The sequence below is a fragment of the Phyllostomus discolor genome, chromosome 4 (assembly GCF_004126475.2).
Source record: "Phyllostomus discolor isolate MPI-MPIP mPhyDis1 chromosome 4, mPhyDis1.pri.v3, whole genome shotgun sequence".
In the NCBI taxonomy this organism is placed as follows: domain Eukaryota; kingdom Metazoa; phylum Chordata; class Mammalia; order Chiroptera; family Phyllostomidae; genus Phyllostomus; species Phyllostomus discolor.
In genome coordinates this window covers 128,021,961-128,045,327 of record NC_040906.2, presented here as the reverse complement: position 1 = coordinate 128,045,327, position 23,367 = coordinate 128,021,961, and the positions used below count along the sequence as shown (strand labels likewise).

The 23,367-nt window shown below is 36.5% G+C and overlaps 1 protein-coding gene across 6 annotated transcripts in view; it reads right to left on the bottom strand.

Moving 5' to 3' along the window:
* Positions 1-23,127, bottom strand: part of ZNF451 (zinc finger protein 451) — a 91,501-nt gene extending 68,374 nt beyond the window's left edge. For 3 of the 6 annotated variants that reach the window (XM_036024291.1, XM_028510261.2, XM_036024292.1), the window contains exons 1-3: positions 22,776-23,127; positions 22,217-22,300; positions 13,322-13,402 (exon numbers count right to left, since the gene is read on the bottom strand). In XM_036024291.1, coding sequence (XP_035880184.1) covers positions 13,322-13,402; positions 22,217-22,300; positions 22,776-22,796 — 186 coding nt within the window. In that variant the 5' untranslated portion in view covers positions 22,797-23,127. Of the gene's footprint in view, positions 1-1,632; positions 11,870-13,321; positions 13,403-22,216; positions 22,301-22,775 lie in introns of those variants that run through there. The other 3 variants (XM_036024294.1, XM_036024293.1, XM_028510263.2) reach the window with 2 other exon arrangements.
* Between the last annotated feature and the right edge of the window lie 240 nt (positions 23,128-23,367).

The following is a 23,367-nucleotide window of genomic DNA, read 5'->3' as shown; positions in this document are numbered from 1 at the left end:
TCAAAAAATTTTGTAAGTCACATCATAAATTGAAGACCATCTATACAGATTATGTCATCTGCAAACAGTGTGTTTTACTTCTTTCTTTTCAATCTGCAATTAGATGCCTTTTTTCCACCTGGCTTAGACTTCTAAAAACTACATTGAATAAAACTGGCAAGAGTGGACATACTTGTCTTGTTCCTAATCTTAGAGGAAAATCTTTCAAACTTTTCACTGTTGATTATGTCACCTAGAGATTTGTCATATATGGATGTTGAAGTACATTCCCTCTATATCCCCTTGCTTCAGGATTTTTTTCTTTTCATAAATGGATGTTGAATTTTGTCAAAAGTCTTTTCTGTTTTTATTTGGATGATCATATGATTTTACCCTTCATTTAGTTAATGTGATATATCATGTGGATTAATTTGCAGGTACTGAGCCATCTTTGCATCCCTGGAATAAATCCCACTAGGTCATGGTATATTATCTTTTCACTATTGTGGAATTTGGTTTGGTAATATTTTCATGAGAATTTCTGCATCCAAATTTTCTCAAATATTAAATACAGGCTTCTTTTACTTTACTTTTCACTCATCTGCTCACCCAAAAGTTGAGCCTCTAAGTCTCTTCTTACTGCCATAACTAGCTAAACCAGTTGTCTAGAAATATTTGCCAAAATCAAGTCAAAGGGGATGGAGAATATATGTCACAATCCTGCTTTTGAAAAGCAAGGTCTCGAAACTCCGTACTGAAAAGTGGGACTTCGTAAAAGAAATTGTCATTTTACAAGAGCCTGTAGTAGTGTATCCTTTTGTGGTTTCATGCTAGATAAATTATTTGTATTTTAAAATTATTATTACTAATCTCTAAAAAGCACTTCAGTTCTTAACAAATACAGTCAAATTAAGCATTTTTTACACTATTACTTTTTTAATGAAAATATGAGCAGAGTCACTAAACTTCTCTGTGAAATAGAATAAATCTGCTTCAGATACCACATAGGGTAATATAATCCATGAGAAACCACTCCGTAAAAATAGTTATTATCCAGAAAAGTGATAACAACAATCCAGTTCCCTATGTGACTCACCAAGGCATTTTTTGGCTACTAAAAAAGCCAGTAATAAAAAAAGATGAAATTTGGAGGAAGAGTGTAGGTAAAGAAAAGAGAGAGGGAATATAGATAGAATCATCCAAGGCAGAGCATTATTTACTGTTGTTATCTCTGTGAATATGACCTGGCACTGATCAGAGGAACACCAACTGAAGATGATTATTCCCTCCTACCAACCTCTTTATCTTCTATGTAAGGGATCCCAAGTTCAAAGAAGCTCAAAGGAGCAACCAACTGCAAAAGTGGCATAAATTAAGTTTGCAAATCATATTATCCATCTGACTCGTGCAATTGGTTTGAAAAGAATTCCTAAAACTGCATTACATCATACACAGTCAAGTTTCAAAGCCTGATTATTGCCCATCCTAAAATTCTGGTCCATAGATCTGAAGTTTGCCATCTCCAAAAGTGCTGTTTATCAGAAGCTTCTCATACCCAACTTGTAACTCAAACCACATCCCAAACAACATTTTGGAAAGCAACAATTTTTCTCAAGAATTTTATATTCAAATATAGACGGAGCAGAAGAAATAAACACAGCAAAGCAGTACAATATTTATTTACCATTTCCAGCAGCAAAGCTTTGGAACCAGGAAACAACCCTTTTGTACAAAGCAATCTCCTTCCCACCCCCAACTGGTTATTGTTTACAAATACAAAGCACACAGAATAACTGCTTTATATGAACAAATTTAAAAACATACATACAGATATACCCCATTCTGTAAAGTAATTTAGTTAAGAAGGCTACAGTACCATCAAGCCTGTTAAATAAGATTCTTCCTGTATTGTCTTTTGGGTAAACTGCCAATATTTACATGTATAAAAATTCCCTTCTAGAAAGAAATGACTTTGATTATCCTTCAGTATAGGTTAAAAATAAATAAATAAATGTAACCTTGGAATTTCAAGGAATTTAAAAACATCTCTGAAAATAAAGGAAAATAAAGCAAAACAAAGCAAAGCAAAGCGGAGTCACAACTTTTTAACCCTGAATGCCGCTGCTCTATCTCTGGCACAGGAAATAAAAGGATGAATCATGCAGAGAAACGGTGACAATGACAACAGCAGCAAGGAAAAGAAACCCAACCCAGAAAAAAACAGGGAGTTGGCAAAACGTGCTTTGGGTGCTGCTGGAGATACCATTGGCACAAAGTTCACAGGTCCTTCTTTAATACAATACCTCCATACTCCAATGAAGCAACATTTTTAGAAATATCTTTATTTTCTCCAAGTCCACCCACAATTCATCTGTAAGCCAACAGGGAAATCACCCACATTTACCTACAATGAAGACACATTGCCAATAGGTGGTCCTGAAGTATGCAACCATATACCCACAAAGGGATTTCCCATTCCACTTCAGTGACATTATCCTGTTCATCTTCAAAGTTATTCTCTACCAGTGCCTCAGTCCTATTTCAATACTAGAGCTGTCCCTGCCGCTAGAGGTGCACTGAGAGCTCTCCTTTGGCTAAGTTCAGGTAAGAAAATAATTGCTCTAGATGTCTATAGCGGACTAGGGTGCAAACTAACTTCTATAGACAAGACTATTTCTATAACCTTACAGGTAAAGGCTACACAAACAGTACAGTTTGAATAGGTAGGAACCAATGTTTTCATGGGTAATGTATCTTTCTTCAGTTTAATTTCCTCCAATTATGGCCTCATAAAGCTGTGTCTTACAATTTTAAAACCAGAAACACAATGCTGCCCATACCCTTGCACACAGATTCCTTCACCAAATGCCTGGCTCCCATTTCTCCACTAGTCCAACTAACTCTTATCTGATCATGTTCCAAACCTCAGCTCAATCAAGAACTTCACAAGAAAACCTTCCTTGACTCTTTTACATGGACCTCTCTTTTGTCCCAACTGCATCACAGGCACTCCTCTAAACAGGATAATTACTTGTATTGGTATTTCTTTCTCTTAAGGTAACATACCATCTCTTAACTCCCAGTATCCCGAGAACTTCCTTAGTACCTGCCTACACATGGCAAGTATTGAAAAAGAGGTTTGACAAATGGAAAGATTTTTTCCAGCATTGATGCAAAATGACAAAATACCATCCATCAAAAATTGTATATACATACCTACATATCCTAGTTCTTCAGTCTACATTCTCTTTTATTTTTCTTACTGTTTATTATAAACATTTCTTAGCTTGCACTTGAGAAAAGAGACTATTTTACTTTAAATGTTTTTCAATGGCGTAGTCCACTGCTGGGCTTGTGATATAGTTTAATGGTTCAGCCTTAAAAAAATACTTTAAACAAGGGGAACATGATCTGATAACATGAAGCAAACTATTGCATGCTATTAAATACATCTTAAAATGCATCTGTATTTGTATCCAGTGCCATCCCATGGTTACAAGAAATCTATGAATGTGGATAGAAACAGCATAACTACTAAAGGAGGGAAATCAATATTGGGCTTCCAAGTTTTCAAAATACTTCTGGGCACTGCCTCATTTGAGAGTAGGAAAGCAGAGGCTCAGGAAATAAGTGACTTGCTAATACTCAGAGCAAGGTGTTTGTAATTCAAATACAATGCGCTCTGCATCATTCCACCTTCCTTCCATTAAGCCAATATCCTCACGTTACCAGTTAAAAAAATTTTCAAGTATATCTCAAACAAAAAAGGTGTAACAAACAAAAAAGGTAGAAGAAAAAAAAAGTAGCAATGACAACCACAACTAAAACATTCAAGGCTGAAAAACAAATGAAATGCAAATAAGCAACATAGGAAAAAGCAGCCAATGACTAGTCCAAGAATCAAGAATCCTAGTCCAGCATTATAAAAACCTCAATGGGAAAACTAAGATGTTAGGGGTTTTGATCCAATGAGTGAAATAACCAGGAATTAGTTAATAGAAGACATCAAGCACTCAGGTGTGAGAGTACAGACATAAATACAAGGGTTAGTATATATCAAAGATTATATATCACGGAAGACATAGATTAGTATATGGCAAATCAGTTTATCAGAGAGGTAAGACTTGAGTGGGACCTTGAAAAACACATGGAGGCAGCCTAGGACAATGTTGACTTCAGACTATGAAGGAGCAGAATCGTATTCAAAGCTCAGTTCCACCACTTGAGCAAACTCCTTATTGGTAAATTTCATTTCCTCATCTGCAAAAGAAGGATGAATTTCTGCCTCAAAAGTATCTTGCAATTAGCACAGGGCCTAGTAAAAATAAGCTCTATAAATGAAGCTCTATAAGCTCTCCTCTACTTCCTTGCCAGGCAGGAAGATGACATTTAGACCCAAGGCTACCAAGGTGCTTCCAAGATCTGTCAAAATACATTTTTGCCCAAAATAAAAGAAATTAGGTGCTGTTACAAGCTATTAAACAAAGACCAGCATTCATGCAACTCTGTTAAGATTCTAAATAAGACCAATTACAAATTAACTATCAACATATTCTACCCAAAACAGAAAAGAATGGGCTGTACATCTAACAGCAAGAAGCTTAATGTAAATAAGTGTTAAAAAAAAATAGAAGTGAAAACTTGAAACTGGTGAAACAAAAAATGTTTTCCCCCATCATTTACATCATTGTTGCTTCAATAACTAAAAGTAGTATAAAGAGACCACATGGCTGGTAGTTATTTTAGCACATTATACTACATTATAATTCATGAAACACAGCCATCATAGATACAAATGGGAGTTAACAAGAGATCTAATTGTAGCCCTTAAAATTGAAGGCTGCGATAGAACCATTCTTAAGGGTTATGGGAAAAAAAAACAGAAAGCGTATGACAGCTCCTGAGGAAAAACAGCATATGAAACTTAGTCTTATAAAGGGACAACTAACAGAACTTATAGTAACACATGAAGTATTTAAAGTCAGAGGAGAACTCTAAACATTATCACCAGGTATAAAACATTTACCTTCACCTTCTACTAAGGAATATACTCAGGAATATCTGAAAACTCAATGTAACTTGAGAGAGCTCCAAAGTCCTAAAAGTACCGACAACCTGAGAACTCTTATGAATTCTTAACAACGCATGAGAAAATCTAATAGAACATTTGAAATATACAGTTACTCAACAAAACCAGTAAAGCCCTTACAACCCACAGAAAACTTGGCTAACTTTAAGATACAGTATATCTCAAGTTGTACTATAAATTCATGGTGAAGAGGCTAAAATCTTTATACAGAGAAAAGATGCAATTGACCATAAACTATATGTAATAATATATTTGTGTGAAGAATATGTAAAAATGAGAAAATAATACTATCATTAAACAAGAAAGCATTAAAAACTGATGAAAATTCAATAGCTAGGGGGTAAGTTGAGACTGGATTGGGCACCTTTTTTTAAAGGACATTATAAGAGAAAACTAGAAAATCTCCTACAATAATGCTGAAGGCATCATATTTAAATATACAAATACAAAGCCACATCAAAATTCTGGCTAGCTTATACTGGCAGAATGGAAAATTTAATCTACATCAAAGAGATTAAAGCAAGATCAAACATCCTTCTAGAAAGAGATGTTTTATAAAAAGAAAGAAAAGAACAATACGAAGAATGGACCGATGTGCTAACACCAAAAGGACATGGTTGAACTGTTATTACTTCCAGATATATCCAACTGGAAGCAAACATAATTTCCAGTAATAAGATATCTCAATGGTACCAAACACTACTATTAAAAAGTTCTCATTGTATAAAGTCAAGCAAATGAAAAGACAAAGTTATACAAAAATATCATCCCACTAATCTATAAGAGAAAAAAGATTTAATAAAACAATATTCTCATCATTCACCAGGAAGGGAAATTCCATAAAAGGGTATTTTAATGGCTTACAAAATTCAGTCTATCTGAAAAAATAACTGAAAGATTTGCATTCAATGCCATGATCATCATCAGTTTACTGTTAGCTTCCACCTGTACATTTTCTTAAGTAAAAAATGAAAAACTGGTTGGTTTGTGTATCCACTAATGAAAAACTATGCAGAAGTGATCTGGCCAACTGAATATACAAAAAATGTATACAGTTATGACAATTAATTGGACTAGCCGCTAACATCGAGTAAAAAATAATCAATTTCAAAAGATGAGGAAACCTAAACAGTGCAAGTCACAGACATAATATGCCTCACATTTTTTAAAGTTTTGTTACCATAATCTTTAAAACTCTTTCTACAAAGACCTAATCCATAATTTGTAGTATCATTAGAACCAGTCAATTAATTATATCTTCAAGAATACTAATGTGGCCTTTAACTGAGTCCAATTTTATAGCCAGAAGCGATTCTGGATTGTGTCTATTCCAACCTCCTTCTTCATAGCAATTAAAAGGTTATCCTGGATGTATTGGAACCTTAAGGACATTATCAATATGGGCAGGTATCATTCAGTAAATTATCAGTACAGTACTAATATAATATACTAATTAGTATCCAAGTAGCCTGAAAGAGTTTATGCTCCCTTCAAATGTCATTTTAAGGGCTAAGAAAATACTGGAATTATATCGATAAAGGAGCTATTACATAATTTTAAAAAGTTTAAGTGCAGTTACAATGATAAGGAAGTGGTTACACAGTCTTAAAAAAAAGTAAGATAAAGTGTCAGCAAATTTACTGCTTTTCCCTAATGTCCTTGTTTCTCTTACCAACTAAGCACATCCACTTATCAAATATAACTTATGCTACTATGGCTACATATGAGACAAATGACTCAGTCAAAAGCCTAGAATCTACAGATAAAAACAAAAGCTGCCTCAATGCCCCCAAAATTGAGCCAATCACTATTATTACTAACACTTACTACTGTGAAGTTATTTAAATAAAGGAGGGACATACTCTACAACCTTCTGAAATGGATTAACAGTGCTATAAAGAAAACAAACATTCAGAAGGAGAGTACATTTAGATAGTGCAATTAATTGTACAAATGAATAAACTACAAGATTAAAAATCACTGTACAAAATTCACATATCACCAGCAACATATGCAAAACATCAAAATGTTAACTTTTAAACAAGAGTGTGAAATTTAAAAAGGCACTTCATGTAACAATGGAAATAGTATTTCTCTGTACACAGTAACTACAAGAAATCATATTGTCTCCACATACATTTTATGTCTACTCAAGAAATAACATTTTTAAGAAAAAGTATTATTAGACATATCCCTTTTGAGAATACCAAATCTTTACACTTGCAATTATTGCAAGGCCTCCTAGAAAACCTGTATGTATTAAAACATACAAGGTTGGCCTAATGGAGAATTTTGTCACAGGCTCTGCACATGGCAGGCACAATATGAAAACTTATTATCTGACTAATTATGAGTTCCATATGCTATTGGGGTTGTCTCCCTAGACAAAGTCCTCGTTTTTAGTTTTATAACACCATTATAATTCAAGTATGTCAGAGAAAAACTTTAAAAGAGTAAAAACCAAACAGGTTAAGGATAATGTTTCTTCTGTCATCAGGAGATTACTCTACAGCTAAAAACAGTCCCATCTCCATAGTATTTTGTCCCTATCCCCATTCAATTGTCAAATGCCTTCAGAAGTGAGCTACTTGATCAATTCAATAATTTCCCAATACCTCTTTACTTTTAGGAAAATTCTCTGGAGAAGGTTGGACATATCAATTAGGAAGTGATAAAGCAATGTTTTCAGCTTTGTTACTGAGCAACATAACACAAGAGGAAGAGAATAGCAATGCTGTTTTAGAAATATTTAAGAAAGGAGGAACTACAAAACAATGTAAATATAGTTAACACTATTGAACTGTACACTTGAAAATGGTTAAGGTGGTAAATTTTATGTTGTCTTTTTCTAAACCACAAAAAAAATACAAAAATTACAAAGGAGGACCATATTAAGCAGAAGTGCCAAAGCAATTTCAGAGAATCATACCTTCAAGCATCGTTTTTTTTTTGGTTTGGTTTCTGGAAAATCAGAGTACCTCAAAGACCATCAAGTTTGTGACCCAGTATTTAATTCAGGGAAGGAGAGCAATGGAAAAGCAGGAGCAGTTTGAAGTAGCCTCAGCTAATTTAATATGCATGTACAGCCATATAGAAGTTTCAAAGTCTTTCTCTTCCAGTGACTAGTTCTTTCACAGAATAAACTATAGTCCCATGTCAATGGCACATGAGACTACTCAACTGGTGTAGTAGAAATCATGTACTTTTATAATCTTTGTATGATTTTGTAGGCCCTTTTTTCTTTACAGGAACATAATCAATGCTCTTGTAGAGTTCAATTTGAAAGACAGTTCCTATAGCACTGGCATGGACCTAAAAGAGTAGAAGACTGCAGAAATACAGAAAAAATAGACAAATGTTAACTGTAGGTATGACCTAACCTACTTTGCAAGATGATCTCTATCAAAGACTGTAGATTAGGCTTAGTCTACAAACAGGACCAATACAGTATCCTCAAAGTATCTAACAAAATAACTCATTCCAAGTAGGGATATTTGCCTCTTTAACCTCTACAGCACAAATATGTTTCTGAATATGGTTATGATGGGGAAGAATGAAACTCCAATAAACTACTAAAAAGTGGGGCACGAGAAAAACTGTCAATCACCACTGTGCAAGAACTATACCAAGAAATAGAAACCACGTGAATCCTAAAACAGTTACATTCCATTAACAGTATACCCAAAGTACTTGGATCAAGCAGATGAGAAAACGTAGATGTTTGACAAAGAAGTTACAAAATTATAAGTCTACTGATAAAAGAAATTTTTTTGACTGGCAAGTGAATAATAGTAGGCCATGTATCCAGATCCCACAAACTTGACAAGTGTCTCCATTCCTGAAGTCATGCTACAAAGACAAGGGCTGATATACAGTACAGCCACTGTCTTGAAATTAAAAAGATCATTGTGGGACATATAACTGAGGTATCTGCTGCTAGTTCCAGGATGGTAGAGAAATACTAATTGAACCAACTGGGAGCAAAAAAGTCAGTCATCTCTCATTGTAGGAGTCTGACTAGATTAAGGAACCAATAAACCAAGATATGTCTCTGAAGTCTTGATTTCAGATTTTAAGATATAATTAATGGATATCATCACTTAAATAGATATCCAGAACCAGAACTGGGTGAGATATTCTCTTTACTGCATCCATAGTTACACTCTAAGTCTTAAGGATTTCTCAATAACATGGATTGATGGCATCCCTCTTTATTATAGTAAGAGGACTGGATTGTGAGGCATGTTTGGAATTCTTGCTCTTTTAAGAGTTCAGATTTGCATGCCTGGATGGTATGAGTAATATTCTTTATTTCCAGGGCACCAATGTACATTATCTTTTTCGTATTTATAGTGTGACGAATTATCAAGCTCGGAAAAAGTTAAGTGTTTAGAAGGTGGGTTTGTTTTAGAAGGTCATCTTGGTGAAAGGTCCAGAGTATCGTGACAGAACTCCATTACTGGGTCTCACAGTTTCATATGAGAGCTTGATAGGTCAAAGACTTATGAGTGATAACAGCAAAAAAATTCCCTCATATGTAACTTGAAATGGTGATGGCAAAATAACCATCAGTCTTGATGAAGATAGTTACTGTGAAATTTTTACAGAGATGTTACAGGTAGAAAAGTATCTTTCCAGCTGGTGCCAACAGTAGACCTGTGACGTCTAGTCATCTCACTAGAAGCAAATTGGATTTGGCAAAATTTCAATTCCAGTTCTAGATATACAGCTTCATGGTTGATTTTGAAGTCTCATAGAGCTTGAGAGTAGTATGGACTCTTAGTGAGTTGATCATCCTGATATAGACAGATTATAACAGATTTGTCATTTTGTGAAGATCTGACCAATGAAGCCAGAACAAGGAAGTACTGATGACCTAAAGACAAAAGATTTGTCTCTGTGTTAAACAGAGATCTAGTAAGTAGTAGGTTATTTCCAGGCCCAAAATCTGCTAGTCCTCAGTTTACCAGCAAGATTTTCCTGAGGAACAATCTTTATATTCTTCTTTAATCACAAGAAGATTCAAATTCCTGAGTATCTTCCTCTGGGCTTACTTTGAACCAGAAGTAATGGGTAAATCTTTGTCCAGCCCTACTCAGATGAAAAGTCTCTGCTGCTCATTTGGCCAATAAAAGATGATTATCTTTATTATATACTTCATTCCAAAAGTCTAGAATTTAAACATCAGCTGTGGTAATTCTAGACATTCATTCAGTTTTGGAGGTGACCTCCTACCTGTAAATCCTGTGTAAGTCAGGAAGACCAAATAAATACTTAGGATGCTGGATGGCTATACTGCTGAAATTCAGGCTACTAATTCTTGTACCCATGGCGTTCTGGAGATTCCCCTTTTTTTCTATATCTATAGGGGTGGTTTCGGGGTTTGTACCAATCCCCTTTGGAGTACCCTCTGTTGTGATAATGTACTTTCTGATCATGACTATAAAAATATCGATGTTGGTTATAGTATTTGCTGTGGTCTTTATAGTCATTTTCTTTTATACTGTTTTCTTCTGCAACAACAGCATTCACATCTTGTCCAAAGAGGGAAGTGCCATCAAAAGGCAAGTGTGAGATCTTCTCCTGGGTTTTCTTAGTGAGAGATGTAAGTCGGAGCCAGGCTTGCCTTCTGTAGTCTACTGCCATTGCCATAACTCTGACTACAGAGTCCATTATGTCCCTAGTAGTACAAAGCTGCCAAAGGCCTGCATCCATACCATCAGATATTATACATCTTGCTTTTCCACGATCAAACTCTGGGTCGTGGACCAGGTCCTCCATGTCTTCCCAGAGTTTACGCTGATATTGAGTCATATAGGCCATGTAGCTAGCAGCTCGGGCTGCAATGGAAGCAGCATGGTAGAATCTACAACCCATGACCTCCATTTCTTTTGAGGTAGAATCTAGAGGAGATGCTGTGCTTCCTCTTTTGCTATGCTCTAAAGCTTCTACAATGGGGCCCTCAGCTGGAGGATTTGGTTGGAAAGGAGAGGTATCCTTGGCCACAGGATATACCCTGTGTCCCATGAAAGAAGAAGGATGGCAATCAGCTGGGTCTTTAAAAACCTCAGTGGTAGCAATTCTTAGAAGAGGATGCAATGGAGGAACCAAACGTTTTTTAGAGGTCACATAATCAGGTTTCCCGTCACATGATTCTCCTTCAGACTGTAACGTTACTCTCTTTATAACACCTCTCTGTTCCATTCTCTTCAAAAGGCCTGTGAAACTAGTCTGACTGGGGTCAGCTGGCTGCCCTTTGTCATCAGCTGAAGGGGACTTGCAGTCAGCCTCTTCTTCAACTGTGGATAAGTTTTCTTCCTTGGAGGTGATGTCCCAAGGTACTGAGGAGTTCTCACTTGGCCTAGAATGATGAAATCTGAAACAACTCCTAGACTGCAGATCACGTATCACTCGGGACATCTCAGCCACTTGTGTCTGGAGATAGAGGATGGCATCCTGTCCATGCTGTGAAGATGAAGACTCTGGAGATAAATCCTCCTTGACCTCTGAAGAGACCAAAGATTCTTGGGGGACCAGAAGTGGAGATGAAGGCAGAGTCTGATAATTTTGTGATGACTTAAGTGTCTCTGTCTCAGAGATCTTAACATCTGAATTATTTTGATCATTTTTCTGGTTCTCCAATGGGTTCTCAACAGAAGAAGGTTGAGAAACTATCCTTTGTGGATTGCTGGTGCAACTCCCAGAGGAGATGCTCTTTCCAATGGGAAGAGGAACACTGCAGCTAGAGCACATTTCTGGGCGATGATTCTCAGAGGATGGCACCTTAGACTCAGGCATTCTCTGGGTTATCCACATGAACAAGAAAACCAAGGAAGAAAAAAAAATGCTTTTAATATGTTAACTTTCAAGTGCAGAGATGCATGTCCAGTAAGTAGAATTCAATTTTTTAAATCATTATAATTAACAATGAAAGATGCAATCCACTACAGGTCAGCAAGGGGGTTCCCAGAAATCAAACCCATGTACTTCACTTTCCCAAAGACCCAATACCAATCACTGGCATTAACCTGGCACTCTGTCTCTGAAAAAAGAGAGTACAAACAAACCCAGTGGTGCCATCCTAGCTTGCTGCTTGGTCCCATGCCAGGATAAGAAAAAGTAGTGAGACCATTGGTGATAATGATTTAAAAAAAAAATCCATTTAACATATTTAAGTCAACAAGTAGGAGCTAATAATTGCAGAGAAAACTTGGGGAAAGTTTCAGAGAAAAAAAATAGTTTCTTCTAAAAGTCCTCCATCGTAGAATCACTTTTAAACCCCTTTAATAAGTCTCTCATTCACTCTCCATGAATAACAAAACTTTCCAGTTGCAAACTCCTAATATTTAGTTTTCAAGGCGCTTACATATATTTTTGTTACCTCATTTCATCCTCACAACAACCCTGTGAGGTAGGTACTATTCTTATTTGATAAAGAAACTAAGGTTAAAAAGTTACTTAATTTATCCAAAGTGACAGAATTAATAAGGAATAAGCTGAGAATAAAACCTAGGTATCCAGGTTTCCAGGTCCAAGTCTCAATTCCCTACTATCACAAAACAAGAAGCTTCTGGTCACCTTGAACAAGAGCCAGGAATTCTCTAATCCATCAAGTAAATAGCCTATTAATAGCAATTCGGGCTACAAATGAAAGACAAGACTGCTACAAAAACCTCAGTTAATTTGGTTCTCAAAGTAAGGAAAGTATTAGCTTAGGGGTCAAACCCACATCCAAAAAAATCATATGTAAAAGAGAAAACTTTAAATATATGGGGGATAGAGGAGGTTAAAAGATGACAACTGAAGTAATTTATCACCTGTAATGCTTCCCCACATGCCATTTTCTAAAGGAACTTTACATATCTTTTCTTCCAAGATAAAACCAACTTTCTGTGGCCACATGGTTATAGATAAAAAGGATCCAGTTATACAGGGCACCTGAAGAGAGATAGGAAAGGAGAAGGACACAGGAGCCAAAAAGCTTGCAGTTTTTATTCCATTTCCCTTTTATCAGATATTACCTCCAAGGCTTAGAACTTCCATGTGTCATGTCATCCTTTCACATCCTCACTGAAAGAAGGAGATATTCTGGGCAAAAGACTTCCATGGACTACCTATCATGGCCCATTCTAACAGTAATGGGCCATTCTGTAAAGCACCAAACACAGTCACCCATGAGTTGATAACTCCCTTTCGAGAATACCTCTTAAATGACAGGGGTAAAGAAATGCAAATCACATATAATGTACTTACATCACTATGAGAGGTGCTTGGCTCTTCATCATCACTGCTGACCAGATCAATGTATTCAAGAACAGGTCTCAATGGTCCTTCCTATGAAAGAATTGAGCAAATTCACAATTCATGAAGTTATTCAAACTAAACTAGCATTTAAAAGAATCATCTTTGTTGGGATTGGCAAGAATTCCTCTGAAGAGGATACCTTATGGCTGGCAGAAAATAATCAGAATCAGAATAAATGCAGAGAAAAATATTCAGAGTATGTATTGGGTTGGCCAAAAAGTCTATTACATTTTTTCCATAAAATAAAAGATTCACTTTTAATTTTCAACACTAACTTCATTGATTTGGATTATTTTGAGTATGCTGGCTATCTCCTGCTATTGATAGAGCAGGGGCCAGCAGTGCTGCTAAACATCTTCCAGTGCATAAGACAGCCCCACAGCAAAGAATTTGGCCAAAATGTCAATAGTACCAAGAAACTCTGCAAACCACTTCTGACACATTCAGTCAGTCACAGCACCTTCTCCATACACTGCACAAATCTTTTTTTTTGTTTCAGTTGCAGTTTTACCTTTCTTGAGATAATAATGCAGAATACACTGAAAATGTTGTTTATCTTCTTCCATCTTCAATATCAAAATGGATGCACAAAAATTCACCAATTTTATTAAGTTTTTTAAAAATGCATGCTGATATTACAGCTGTCACAATACAATCTAACAAAATTGTTTTGAATGCAGTTAAAGAAAACTAAGTGCTACTAGAGCAATCATATGGAAAAAATGTAACAAACTTTTTGGCCAACCCAATACATGAATAAGAAATGACGAGACCTAGAAGAGGCTAATACCAGTGAGATTATTAGGACTGTGTCAATTCCTTGGGGAAAGGATGAATAATACAGAAACAACCTAAGGGCATAGATATTATGATCCAATGCTTTTCAAATGAATGGGTATCAATGATTCGTTAGATATCCAAGCTTAAAATCCTGGAGTTCTCTGACCAATAGCTCCTTTTCATCTCCCACTTCTACAGATTCAAACACTAAACCTCATTCTTCTCCATCCTTTCTTTCTATCCATACTGACTCTATAATGAACCAGGCTTGAATGCTAGGCTTAAAAGCCTCAATTTTATTCCACACACAAAAGGGAATTAATAAATACTAAAATAGGAGTAACAGCCTTGACCAGTGTGGCTCAGCCGGTTGGACATCATTCCGCAAAGCAAAAGGTCACTGGTTCATTTGCAGTAAGGGCATATGCCTGGGTTGCAGGTTTGGTCCCTGGTAGGGGCATGTATGAGAGGCAACCAATCAATATCTATCTCTCTTCCTCCCTTCCCCTCTCTAAAAATACATCAATAAAATCTTTTTAAAAATTGACAAAAATAAAATAGTAGTAGCATTATTTGAGAGTTCTGCTTCAAGATTAATCAATCACATAAAGAAGTATAAGGAGTAGGGAAAGCAGAATAATTAATCAGTACAGAGACAAAATAATGTAGAACTAAATTAGTGATGATAACAAGAATAGTGTTGTGGTGCATATACGAGAGTAGTGCATGGTATAATGAGGGAAAAAAACACTGGCAATACAAAATGAAACCCCAACAATAACCAGAAATCAAAGTGGCACTCAAGTTTTCAAGTTTGGGTGACTAGAAGGATACTAATGCCATAAATAGAAATTTGGAATACAAAAACACAAATCTGATATTCTTTTGCATATAATGATTTGCTATGCTAATGGTACAAAGAGGTATTTGGCAGAGAGCTGGAAATGCAGGCCTGTAATCTGGATGTATGAAGATAACTGAGAACAGAAATTTGGGAATGGCTCCCCTAAAAGACTATTAACTCTAGTTTTAAATTGAAACTATGTTGTTGCTAAGGAATAAAGTGAAGAGCAGAAGAGATTCCAGAAGGCTCTTGAGGAAATGCTGGAATTTTAGGATTCAAGGAAGAAGGGCTAAGTAGGAAATCAGAGACTGGAAAAGGACTGGAGAATTTATAAACTCAAAGAAGCTAAAGATAGACTAAACCTCAACAAAAAGTTATCAATGTTAAATGCAGCCAAAAACACCGAAAAAAAAAAAAAAAGCCACTGAATCTGGCAACAGATTTTAAAATGCCTTTGGGAGAGCAACTGTCAGGAAAGTAGTGAGTATAGAAGCCATTCTAATTAAAAAATTAAGTAGAAAATAAGGCAGTAAAGGACATGAGTAAAGAGTATTTCTTGAAAAAAAAATCTAGTATATGTTGAAAACAAGAGAAAGGAACACAGGAGGAGAATATGGCTGAGGGAAAGATTTCTTAGGATACAGAAAACTGAGTGTTGGCAAGCCAAAGTGATTAATTCAGTGGAAAAACTAACATAAAAAGACTAGAGTCTGGAGACAGAAGCTAAGATCTAGTTAAAGACCGTGAAAGAAGCATCCAGTCTCAAAGATAGCTTGTTTCTCTCACTAGGCTACAGTTTCTCTGCAGGCAAATTGCTCACCTTTCAGGTAGTGATCCTGCCACTAAGATACAACCAGAAAGCAAAACTTCTGGGTAGGAATCATGAATAAAGTAACTGGGATTTTTGCCTAAACTGTAAAAATGCAAGTTTAAAAAAGAGAAAAAGAAGGTGGAAGTTTTGAAAGGTGCTGTGGAAAAAAAAAAAAAGGTATTATATGAGAGTCTCTGACCAAACTTCTGAAATTTAAAAATCTTTGTTTTTTTTAAATATACTTTATTGATTATGCTAAAAAAAAAAGAGAAAAAGAAAACAGATATTCTCCAATGTGTGGTCAACAGAGATGCATCACCTACTTTAAGACTAAAGTCTACCACTGGTATTAAGATTATCAAAATCATGTTAATCTAAGAAGAAAGAGGAGTTAAAAACAGCTTCTACTGTTCATGTAATTACCTGAGTTTACACTCTTCAAGCAATATGCATTAGATAATTTTATTATATACCCACAGAAATAGCACACTAAGAAAAGTCCCCAGGTTACCAGAAATACAGAGGTAGAGGTGGAACTTTCATGAACAGATAGTAGGTACAGAAACAAGGGAGATGAAAGAAAGTATGTAATAGGGCACAACGTAAAATGCAGAATGGGCAGGAAAAAAACAGAATAAGGAAGCTGGCCACAAACAGGATTAAAAAGTAAATGTAGAAATAGTATAAGGGACAGGATTAAAAACAGATGAAAGAAGACTACCAGAAATGTGTTATTGGAATGAACCGTTAGAATGACACACACAACTAAACAATGGCAACTTCATATAATTCACACAATTAAGAAGATAAAAAGAATCGATGTAGGAAATCTAAAAGTGAGAAAAGGCAGGAGTCAGTTAGAATATTTATTATTCACTGAACAAATAATTATGAAGTTATAAGTGCCAGAATGGTAGAAAGAGAAGACAAGGGTCTGAGACTTCCATAAAGGCAAAGAGGCTGAGTGGAAAAATAAGAGAAGTATCCTAAAGGAAAATATTATTTTATAAACAAATACTCTACATTTCAGCTAATTTCCACAGTGGATATGGAAAAACTTACACCATAATAAGGCAATCAAAACACTTTAGTACTGCATTTATTTTCCTATTAATCGATAACATTTGTCATTGTGTCCTGTACAGGGACTATGCTAAATTATTCATGCACTTGATTTTATTTAATCTCCACAATTACCTGACAAGGTAAAATACTGAATTACTATTATCCCACTTAACAAATGTGAAAACTAGGTGAGGTATACCTGGTTCTCTAAACATATAATTGTGTGGTCAAAGCAACTGAGGTATTAAAAATATACATATATGTACTACTTTTATTTTTTAAATACTTTAGTTTTAGAGAGAGAGAGAGGAATGGAGAGAGAAAGAGAGGGAGAGAAACATCAATGTATGGTTGCCACTTGCACCCCCTACTGAGGACCTGGCCTGCAACCCAGGCATGTGCCCTGACTGGGAATTGAACCAGCAACCCCTTGATTTACAGTTCAGCACTCAATCCACTGAGCCACACCAGCCAGAGCTGTATGTACTATTTTTAAATCCATGCTTATTACCTAAGTTTCTGAGATAAGACAAAAAGGACTACCTGCTATTATCCCCAACTCAGAGTAACTCTGAACAGTAAAAAATAAGTTAACTCCCCTAAAAAAGTAATGTTTATAATACAAACACTGAGAAGAAATAAGGTCTCATATTTATAATGACTGCTCATATCCTAAATAACTATAAATGCAGGTGGTCCTCCATTTACAAGGTATTTTATTTGAATTTGCTCCATTTATCAACTAGTAAACCATCATTTTCATCTCCTCTATACCAATAACAAAACCAAAGGATTCTACTTCCAAGGCCACACAATTTAGGGGCAGGAATACAGACACAAGCAAAATAGATCAGGAACACAGCTGTATTAATTAGATTAAGTTTTTTAAAAAATTAAGTAAAGCCCTGGCTGGTGTAGCTCAGTGGATTGAGGGCAGGCTGCGAACCAAAGCATCACAAGTTCGATTCCCAGTCAGGGCACATTCCTGGGTTGCAGGCAATGGCCCCCAGTAACCGCACATTGATGATTCATTCTCATTCTCATTCTCTCTCTCTCTCTCCCTCCCTCTCTTCCCTCTCTAAACATAAATAAATAAAAATCTTTTAAAAAATCTTTAAAAAAAAGTACTTCTTAAAAAAAGTAAGTAAAAAAAGGTTTCATTTCTGTTATTAGAACACTGATTCTCATACCAAAACATCAACTGCTTACTAATTGAAAAGTAATGCCAATATACTAAGATATAGGATACAAAAAAATTTTTTACCCCAGTCTAAAACAAATATGGATTTAAGACAGATGCAAAAACCTAATCTAAAACCTGATATAATTCATTTTTTTCCATATAGAGAAGTTAGGGACACAGTTCACTTCTGCAGTCCTGCCCAGTTCTAAAATTTCAAATGGTTCCCAATCTCCCACTGTAAGTTCATATTTAGTCCACAATTCAAGATCTATATATCTGGACCATCATCCTTTCCTCTCACATTTAAAAAAAAATTTTTTTATTCACCAGAACTACACAAATCCTGCTTTCCCAATTGATGTCTTTCCTTATTTCTTCTCAAAATGACATTTTAAATACATACGAATACTAAATGCTATTTATGCCAAAATAATAAACTGAAAGTCTTTTTTTTAAAAGCACCATGTTCTTTTTATAAAAGAACTTTCTACTTACTAGAACTATTTACATAGTTCTCATCTACTTCATCTCCCACACTGAAATACTGATATTTTTGGATAGAATATATTTCCAATTAATATTTATAGCTCTACTGTACTTAATTCATGACTTTGCATATGACCCATTCTACTGCAGGTAAAGTATTACCATTTGACCTATGTGCTCAAGTTATTTATAAAATTACACCTTAATTTCCTTTACTCCTTTCACATGTTCAATGATTCCGCAATAAACTAGTAATCTTAGCTGAAACCTAAATCTCATGTGCTGTTCTCAAGATTATAAGCTGCCTCGGCAGTTTTTAATAGCTTTGTTTCCAGAGTAGCACTGTGAAAAATCATGTCATCAGCTCTTAGCTAAAACAGTTTTTGGGAGTCTATTAAAATATCCACTTTCAAAGAAAGACACAAAGATGGTTGAATAAAGAGTCATATTACTAAACTAAACAGGAAATGAGAGAAAAAGATCTAAATGAAAAGTTCTTGTCATGGTAACATTCTGTTTCTTGATTGGAGCTCTGTTTACATAGGTGTATTGGCTTTGCAAAAATCAAACAGTTCTCTTATGAATTGTGTTCTATTTTACATTTTAATAAAATATTGGGTTGGCCAAAAAGTTCATTCAGTTTTTTCCGTAAAAGACACATTTTTCATTTTCACCAGTAACTTCATTGATTTGGATATTTTGAGTATGCCAGCTATTTCCTGCTACTGGCTTCAAGTGGGTAGAGGCCAGGGGTGCTGCTAAGCACCTTCCAATCCATGAGACAGCCCCACGGCAAAGAATTATTTGGCCAAAATGTCAGTAGTACCAAGAAACTCTGCAAACCACTTTTGACAGTCAGTCAGTCACAGCACCTTCTCCATACACTGCACAAATCTTTTTTGTGTGTTTCAGTTGCAGTTTTACCTTTTTTGAAATAATAATGCATAAAATGTCAAAAATGTGTATCTTCTTCAATCTTCAGTATTAAAATGGTTGCATAAAATTTCACCAATTTTTATTCTTTTTAAATGCACAATGATATGACAGCTATCACAACACAATCTAACAAATCTTGTTTTGAATGAAGTTAAAGATAACTAAATACTACTACCGAAAAAAAGTACCGAATTTTTCAGACTGTAAGGTGCACTGGACCATAAGACACACCTAGGTTTTAGAGGAGGAAAACAGGAAAAAAAACTTTGAAGTAAAAAATGTGGTAAAATACCTAATAACATAAATAACATAGGCCGCCCCGCCCTCCCCCCCCACAGTGAGCCAGGCAAGCGATATTCAGACTATAAGATGCATCCCCACTTTCCTCCCAAATTTGGCAGGGAGTTGTGTGTGGGGGGGGGGAGTGTTTTATAGCTGAAAAATATGGTAACTGACTTTTTGGCCAATGCAATATAAACAAAAAGGGTTATTTGAACCTGTGTATTTATATTTATCCTTTCTTTCAGCATGCTGTTTAGTTTCAGATTCTGTATTTTGGAAACCACAGAAAGACTGCTGTGCACCATGTGGACTGAAGATGAGAAAATTTAATTAACAGCAAACTAAGAAATCCAAACCAGAGTAAATCCAGAAATGACATCATAATGGTCTTTTTGTATCTGAATAAATCTTAAGCATTATCTTTATTGGATAAGAGTTACCTGGAGGAGTTAAGTATAAGATTAGGTGACAGAAAGAAATAGAAGGTTCCATCTCTAACTGTATTTTAAAATGGAATTAAGGTATCATTGGCATTTAAGTGTTATCACTAAAAAGACAGAGGGGATGTTTTTAATAGGTTTCTTCTAGGATTATAATTGCACTTGATACATATAATTCATTTCTCAATGTGGAACTATCAAATCTCCCAACTTATACTAGAAAACTGGGATAAATATAAAATGTTGTATCAAGCTCGACAAAACACTGGTTGTATATTTATTCCAGATGCATAGATTAACAAGTTCTCTATATTTAAAATAAAATTTCAAGAACATTTTAAAACTTCTAACTTCTAATACAAACTTATATTAGTTACAAACTACAATTTTTCATTCTAGAGTACAAAAAAATATATATTATTTTCCAAATCTTATTTTAGTAAATTCCATCTGTGACTTTCAAACTAAGACATGTGGCTCATAAAGAAGTGTGTCATTCTTACTTATATTTATACAAAATATCAAGATATTATCGAATACATCAATATTCAGGAAGAACCTGAAATATCTGTCCTCAAGAGCCATGGAATCCTGTTACTAAACATACTTCAGTCTACAGTGACTGAAGGGGCAGGATACAATTCTTCTAAGTAACCCCCCACCCCAAAACCTTAAAAGTTTAAAATGAAAAATAGTGCCACATACACTAGCACTGGAGAACAAGGCACAAAATGATCTTGTAAAAGACTCCTACATAAACCCATTAAAACACAATACAGTAATGGATCACCAAAATGGCCCTAATGTTGGGATGCTAGATAACACTGTTTAATAACTACTTTTCCTAAGTTGTCCCAAAATGAATACAAATACACATCAGACACTGTTAAATAAAAATTACACACCTAATAGCAAACCTCAACTATAGTATTCAGAATAGTTTATAGTAAAGGTATTCTCTCCGTAAAATACTACTTTACCCATATTACTTTATACTTTGTTACAGTATAACAAAGCTGTACTTTAAAGCAGGGGAATCAAACTCATTTTCACAGGGGGCCACATCAGCCTCATGATTGCCTTCAAAAGGCCAAATGTAATTTCAACTACTTAACAGTTAAGGAGTTAATTTATACAGTCCTAAAATTATTTTGGCCCTTTGAAGGCAACCTCAAGGCTGATGTGGCCCCTGGTGAAAATGAGTTTGATAACCCTGCTTTAAAGTATACCTTGTTATACTTTAAAAGTTTTGGGTGAAAATCATCCCAAAATACGTCATACCCACTATTTCCCTAAATCAATGCTTTACAAAGAGTGGTCCAGAGACTCGTCTGTCCTTGTATTTTTCCAAAATAAAGATTCCTAGGCCCACATTCAAATTCTGCAGATACAGAGTGAGCCTTAGGAATCTACACTTACTAATGCCTGAAAACTGTCTCCAAGGAAATAAAGTCAGAAAATACTATAGTAAATTCCTGGTAATGCAAGGACCTTCACTACGAACACCACTTGTTGTACTATGCTGTAACATCATGACCTCAGGGATTAGTGAGACCTTCAAACTATCTGCCTCCACATTACGGAGCTGCGTAATCCTCAGGTTTTGAGTTCTTACAACACCCCTATTTTCTACATACTTCCTCATCATTAGCTGTCCCTTCTCCCTCACCTGTGTCTCTTCTTAGAACACACTCTTGCCCCATCTCAATACAGTCTCAAGAGACCAGAACTTTGTGTAGACGGAGTATAAAATGGCTCTGCAGGAAGGCGTGAGAAGAGTGATTAAGCTGCAACATGTACTTAACCAACAGTCCTTGTGATGGCTGCTGCGGCTGCTCAGAGCCTTCTTTTTTGGTCCATTTGCTAATCCTGTCTGTGCCATGCTCCACACTGTCTAGTACCTTAGACGAGCGAACATATTTGTTGGATGATGAACGAACAGGTGAGGTGTAGTCTCGTGATCGCTTACCACGCAGGCTTTGAGTCTGGGAAAAACCCGAACATCGTTGCTACTTACACAAACAAACTGAATGTCATCTTCATTTTCATCGGTTGTGGACTCAGTTGCCTCAGGCCCAGCTGGAGGAACGGATTCTATTATCTACAAAAATAAGCCAAAACATGCTTATCTGTACAGCCACAAATTTGCAGGAGGAGATGTTCCCAGAAAGGACAAGCTTTAAATGAAACTGACGGCACAATTCCACACAAACCCGACTAAGAACAGAATTCGATGGAGTTGGATTATGCCTCTGCATACGTGGAGCTGTATGGACCAGACAGCGAAAGCCAGTTACTGGCTTCTCAGGATTTCCCCATCTGCGGAGAACGAGGGATGCAGGCTCACTAACGAACAGCAAGCCTGCTCGCCAAGCAGCAACAAGAAACTCAGAGCTGGTGCTGGGGCCCGGGGGCGGCTGGGCGGCCATTGTTTCTGCTAGCTCCTGGATCAGACCAGCACAGTCCCCAACGCCAAGCTCGGCCACAGACGCTGAAGGTATCGCCCCTCCACTGCAGCTGAGCACCAGGCCTCACACCCAACAAAATACAAAACGCTTCGTGGTTCGCCTACTCACCTCTGACCCAGGGTCTCCCATTTCTCCGACGGCCTGACAGCACCGCTGCTCCTGCTGTCCCTGCGGCCGCCGCCGCTGCTGTTGTCCCCGCAGACACGGCTACCGCCACGACCTCCCTTCCCGCCGAGCACCGCTTCGCGCTGCCGTGACCCGCCCCTGCGTGAGCGCTGACGCCGCCTGACGCTGCTAGCGGAAAAGAGGTACAAAACCGCTTTAGAAGGAGGAGCAGTCAGCCCTGGGCCGATCTCCTCCAAAGCCTCTTTCCCACAGTCCCCACCCTCCCCAAACCGCGCAGGACTCTGGGAGTTGTAGTTCTCTTAGCGTCCGTGGACGCCCAAGCATCGGTGGAAAAGAGCGAGAAAGTACCCAAAGGCACACAGCAAGCCTTTCGCCATGGTGACGTCACAGCAGTTCAGCCGAGCGGTGGGTGGGCTAGGTACTGTTTAACAGAGAAGGGCGGGGACATGGATGTGAAGAAGGTTTCCAGTTGGATTTTGTTCCCTTGTGGGCTTAAAGGCAGTGTTGGGCACTACTCAATTTTTTTTTCTTGTCTTTTTTGTTTGTTTGTGTGTTTGTTTAACGGAGGGTCAGG